This window comes from Triticum dicoccoides, chromosome 3B (assembly GCF_002162155.2).
Source record: "Triticum dicoccoides isolate Atlit2015 ecotype Zavitan chromosome 3B, WEW_v2.0, whole genome shotgun sequence".
In the NCBI taxonomy this organism is placed as follows: domain Eukaryota; kingdom Viridiplantae; phylum Streptophyta; class Magnoliopsida; order Poales; family Poaceae; genus Triticum; species Triticum dicoccoides.
The window spans coordinates 844,134,587-844,140,793 of NC_041385.1; the positions used below are offsets into that span (position 1 = coordinate 844,134,587).

The window sequence follows — 6,207 nt, forward strand, 5'->3', positions numbered from 1 at the left end:
CGCTAGCCCCCAGATCGATTTCAGTGTCTCGAACATAGCGGTGGAACTAAAACGGCGCGTCGTGTTCAGCTTCCCGATTGCCATCCACCGTGCCTCTGCCTCAAATTTCCTCAACTCCTCCTCGCCTACGACCACGTCATCCAACTCCTCGTCCTTCAAATCGAGGTGCTGCAGCATCTCCTCCAAGTTCTTTCCGGTCCAGCGGGCCGTCGATGAGGATCCTTCCGGAGTCGCCATCTAGGGTTAGACCATGTAGCAGCCCCGCGTGGAAAAAGAAGGCTCCGATCCTAAACTCCCAGCAGCAGACCAGGGAGGTGTGCGCTAGCAGGAGGAGGACCGGCAGCCGGGTAAAAAACTCACAACGGCGATGAGATCGCCGTCGGAGGACGAGAAACCCTAAACGAGAGGGTGCGTCTGGTCTGTAGCTACGACTACGAGTACTTTTGTTAAAAAAGCTCAAGGAATACCGGAGGAAAATTTGGGCCTGCTTTCATTTAGGCCCAGCCGTCCCGAGAGGGACAAAGGTCACTAGCGTCCGAACCCTGTTATCACCGTCACAACGGTTCCACCCCTCTGGTCGCCGATCAGATGCCGATGCCGCAGAAGAGGCGCCGCCGCCGCAGGAGGTCTCCTCGCGAAGGACCGTCCCGCCGGCGCCGCGGTGAAGTAGGCGCATCGTTGTCTGGATCCCTTGTCGAATTGGAAAGTAGCAGCACGACATCCAGCGCACCGCCGTCCGGATCCTTGGACGAGCCGCCGGCCCGCCAGTCCAGGTACCATGAGATCCTGGCCTCGCGCCTCGCCCGGTTGCAGTTACAAGCCGGCGTCGCCGTCGACAGTCCAAATCTTCCTTCGGATGAAATCGTCCAAATCCTCGCTCGTTCTAATTTCTATGATGATGAGCTGCGGGCTGCCCTAGTAGAATATCAAGCCCACAGGTTCTTGAGCGAACCCCACGGACCAGATGTTGGAGATACATACTTTGGAGAGGACTTGGGCGATGATATCACTGCGAAGGAATTCGCCAAGTACTCCGGACAACTAAAGACTCGCAGACCGGCTGAAATTGACATTAAGACTGGACTGAATCAAGAGCAGTTGGATAGCCTCCTTGCCAAGTATAAACGTTATCGCTTCAAAGCTTACCTGGTTAGTCCCATATCACCACACCTATCTGTCTATTGCGATCAACCATATATTCATTTGTCCATCTGTGTAGTTGTTGTTAGGAAAGCCTGCCGACGAGCTAGAAGAAGCTGCATTGGAATCCAAGTACCCTATGGAGCTAGCCTTGGAGAATGAGTTCTTCTCTCCTTGCCTGCATGATAGCGCCTTTGGCTGGTATTTCGACTCCGACCTCTGTCTACTTGCCAACTTGAGCGACTACCAGCGGCTAGTCCTTCCTAACTCTGTAAGTATATGAGTATTCACAACTCTGAGTTCAGTGATGCATATACACTTAGCCAGTAACCAATTTCTTCTTCTCTTCTTACTTTCGAATGGGTGACCACAAATATTTCTACATCTTGGATAGTTAATGAATCATGAGTTCATGACTCCAATTTCTCATTGTTTTTATAGCTTGGCTTGTGTGAGAACCTCATAGTTCCAGGGGCCTGAAGTTCTTGCCAAAATGCAAAATTAAAATTATGAACGTCACATCTTTTGGAGATTAAACACAGTTGAAAATATGTGTGTTTGCAATAAATTATCAAAAATCTCATAAACTGTGCACGTTAGAAGAAAAAGACAGAAGTATTATAACCTTTTTCTTAGAGAAAAGGCACCGGCTGAGCCCGAGAGGAGCTCGAACCTAGCCCGACTTTGAATTAACAAAGCCATTAACCGGCCAGGATTACAAGGGCACCACATTACAGGGGAATCGAAAGCAGAACAAAGCCGAAAGAAAGATACATGGCACAAGGCGGAACAACACAACAGCAGCACCATAGAGCCAAAGCACTAAGCAGCAATGCCGACGACCAACACTACACCCGCACCAACTACCCAACTAAGGACATTGGAAGGAGGGCAGCACCGTGCAAGTATCGAGCACCGACTGGATCCACGGGCCAAACTTGGGCAACACTTGAGTTGTCTCCCCCGTCACAAAGGTATCCCAGGCTCGATGGGTGCCACACCGGCGAACACGTATCCCACAAGAACCCACACCGGCGACCGGCAGAGTGGATCCCACAAGAACCCAACACAAGGTGACCAAGCTGCCATAGGAGAAGCAGGACGAGCATACCCACGAACACGGATGACCAACCAAGTGAGCACCAACACCGGCAGCGGCAGAACGAAGCACCAGACGCGAGCTGTTGAATGAAGGCACATCACCATGATGAAGACCAAAGAGGGCATCGACTTGCAATGGGTAAAGCCGAGCAGGATACATCAAGAAGGCCAGGCCACCATGCACCACCACCACACCACCATCATCCCCGCCACCAAGGGCAGTTCCTAGCTGCCGCCTGAAGGAGCACGACAACATGGTGTCATCGACGCCCAGAACAGTGGAACACAAGCTTTCGCCATAGCTCTGGGAGGAGGCAGGAGTGAGAGGGATGCGGCTTCAGATACTTCAATTGTAGATTTTAGTATTGAGCGAAAGGTTACACCTACAGGATATGGTATGGTATGGATTACAGGCCAATCCTACTCTATTAGTATCCGTAGGCAGCATAGGGGAGAAAAGCACTACACCTAGAAATAGGAATCAACAAGAGAGAAACATGAGCAGATTGTATCCATTGGGCAAATATAGGTTCGATCAAGATTTGCTTTTTTGGAGTACCAAAAGCAAGCATGACGTCGTTATGAACATAAAGGCCCAAGGGGGTCCACCCCAAAGCCTCCAGGAAGGGAATCGGCGCCAAAGACGTCGGCTTTGGGGAGGCCGCCATGCCGGTCAGGGGTTTCCTCCAGAACCTCGCCCACTCGCCAGATGCGCCAGGCCAACATTGAGGGACGACACCAGGGGCTGGTGTCGACATGGATCGGGGCAGATCGTAACGGGGCGGAGCTTCTTCATGGATTAACGGCAGGCTGTGAGAAGCCTCCGCCACACCTTCGCATGCAACCTCCACACCACCCGCGCGACCATGGGAGGCTACCCACCAGTGCAACCCGTCACACGAGCCGCACCACGCCCACCGGTCGGGGCCGCCGCCCCGGTGAGCGGAGGCCCTCAAACCAAGAGGAGGCACCGGATTCCCGCCACCACCACCATCGGGCCTCGCCCCTGCGGCGCAGGGGCCCTCAGGCCGCGGCGGAGGGAAGGGAGAGGGAGGGGGGTATGCGGCAGAGGTGCAAGGGTTGCCTCCCCCCCCCTCCCCGAGTTGGCTGAGAGGAGGCGACCAGGGGGGGGGGGGACCTCGCTTAAGAATTATAACTTCTTCCCTGAGAGTTTATAATACTGATGCATTTTTTGCACGAGCAAGTCCTTAAGAAAAACACAAGCGTTCCACATGCAGACAACTCCCAAATACGAGTACCATAATGTTTTTTGTATGTGTAAACAGATTTTTGCTTGATATGCCGAGACCTCATATATTTTACATGTTACAATACTGTTTTTTTTTTGGAATTTCTTGAAGTGTGAAAGTACTGTAACCAATGATAGTCACACACATATTAAGATCATTCCATGCCCTTATGCCCAGCTTGTTATTCCCAGGACAGCTGTGATATGCTGCTTCCCTTCCTTTCTGGTGCAGGGTCGGAATGAGTATGAATATGACAGATGGAGTCAGTACAAAGCGTTTTATAACACCCCTGATGCTGATAGAGAGTATGTGCTGTACTGGGAAAAGATGGTCAAGGAAATGAAGGTATTCATGGTGCAATGATCAGCCAGTCCAAGTTTAAAACTCTGTTCAGTAAAAAAGAAATTGGACTAACAACCTTCTGTTCTTAACAGTGGCTTGAAAATCATGTGCTTAAAGATTTTCTGGAGGTAGGCCTATATGACCTCTCAAAACCATGGAATGACAACTAATCTTACATACGCATTGTAGCATCACAATAACTTCTCTGTTCTACTATTTAGTGGGAGCCAATGCGCCGTAAAGGTTTGTACCAATCAATTAAGATTGCCAATGGGTTCACCAACATTCATTTGGCTCTAGCATGTCATGGTTTCGAGGTACGATTCCTTTGTCGCTTGCTAATTTAGATGGTCAGCTCTAGTTATGATTGTATCTAACAATCGCAATCTTTCGATTAAATTTAGGAGTATGTATGGAGGACTAGCCTTTATCGTCTGTTTGTGGAAGGTCTTGACCGTGCCTTTCTTGAGATTTGGAAGCGGGTCAATCAGGCTCAGGTCAGCATTGTACATCAGAACTAACTAACAACCGTTTATAATTATTGATCGGGTTCGTCAATGCTTTCTAACCCTGTATATGCTTGGTGGTGGTGTTTTCTTCTTTGTTGGACAACTTGTAGATGTGTTTCAGAGATGCTCTGCAGGATGTTTACAATGAGAATGCGGTTCCATCACGCCAACATACTTTGAAGACTGAGTTGGAGCGGCCTGGCGGTTTTTTGCAACTGGAGCGACAAGTAGGTTATTTTTTTTTTGGTTTTTCATAGGAGTTCTGTATGTGTTTTCGTTGGTTAGTTATTAGTATCTCTTCTGATGCAAATGCTTTAATCATCTTTCCTTGCAGTTCCGCCGGTGCACGGAAGGCATTAGTAAGGAAGTAAGTATATCTATAGTATGGTGTGCCCTAGCATCCATTGGAATGTGTTACTATATAGTACAATCATCGTCTGATGTCTCTCCTTGGTGTATGTATAATATATAGCTTCCAGATCAAAGAGTCCAAGAGTTGATTGCACAGGAAATTAATTACAAGGTAGGTTGTATAGATATTGGAAGGCAAAAAATATTGTTTCCCCTTGCAGGTTTTGTATGTGATAATAGCTCATTCTTTTGCAATTTCAGCGTGCGTTGCCAAAGACGTATGCACAGTACGCTAGGAAGAAGCTCCAGGTTGCAGAAGTCTTGGGAATCATTCCCAGGGCCGAGATACCAGTGTAGCTGTGCTTGTTTGTTGCTGGCGTCCGTGGTGATCTTTTGGAATTAGATGCCACCATGTACATGTGGGCTTATATATATGACGTACCCTTGAAGCAAATTGTTCATATGTTACCCAGCTTATCAAAATGTGCCTCGAGATCCGCCACGATATGGTTCGTACTATGGAATTGTGGGATGGGCTCTTTAATTATTAAAGAAAAAACTTTGGGTCACTGTATTCATCAATAATAAACAGGGCATTGACATGGATAGAAATAACATTGATATGCTCACCCATGTTCTCAAATTCAAGAGTTGTCCCGGCATCCTCACCCTCATCCTCCACATCATGTTATGCAAGATCACACAACATATCATCACCTCCGACAAGGTCTCCGGGTTTTGCACTGTTTAGCAGGTTACAGGAGATGGTCGGTGAGGTGGCGCAGCTCGGCTCTGGTGGGATGGAGTGGGGCTCGGAGAACGTATCCAATGCACTGGTTCAACTGGTGCACCGAATGCGCCGGTCATATCTGAGCCATTGAATAAGAAACTGAGGGATGAGAGCACGTTGAAAGATAGATTGATGGGACATTTGCAAGACAGACCTCATGCTATACTAGAATCATCCCGCACTCCACCCTTTCCTCACTCCATCGCATTTTATTCTTTTAACGTGGGGTTCTCTTCCATCATTGAATCACTGTTTTTTATTTCTTTCTTTTAACATAAACGTCGTCAGATGTTGATCCGGATGCAGTTTTTCTTTGACCACATTTTTTGTTTCAAAAATATGTTTGAAACAAGATTTAAATATATTTTTCTAAATTAATGTTCATTTATTATCAAACCTAACCGTAATATTCAAGAAGTTTTTTATTGAAACTTAAATCTATTTTATAATTTGTAGCACTGCCTCTCCCTCCACATGCATGTCCCGCACATATGTTTTTGCCCTGAATCATTGTTGAGGAAATCGTTAATTGGTAGCTGCTCGGTTGGTTGGCGAGTAGGAAATTAATAGGCTAATCGGCAAGTTAATCGGCCATTTAATCAATTAATCGGCCGATTTATCAGTTTATCGGCTACTCGCTGACCCTGTGAGTAGGGATTAATCGGCAAGTTAACTGGTTAATCGGATGAATTCTTGAACAGGGCCCTGAATAGATAAGTTCCGG

General features: G+C 47.7%; 1 protein-coding gene across 1 annotated transcript; it reads left to right on the forward strand.

The window, feature by feature from the left end:
- Nucleotides 1–594: 594 nt before the first annotated feature.
- On the forward strand, nucleotides 595–5,211 carry LOC119280276. Its single transcript, XM_037561180.1, has 10 exons — nucleotides 595–1,149; nucleotides 1,220–1,411; nucleotides 3,723–3,836; nucleotides 3,926–3,961; nucleotides 4,055–4,150; nucleotides 4,238–4,330; nucleotides 4,453–4,569; nucleotides 4,677–4,709; nucleotides 4,815–4,865; nucleotides 4,955–5,211. Exons 1-10 carry the CDS (start codon nucleotides 595–597, stop codon nucleotides 5,048–5,050), a joined length of 1,383 nt encoding a protein of 460 aa, XP_037417077.1. The 3' UTR covers nucleotides 5,051–5,211.
- The last annotated feature ends 996 nt before the right edge of the window (nucleotides 5,212–6,207 follow it).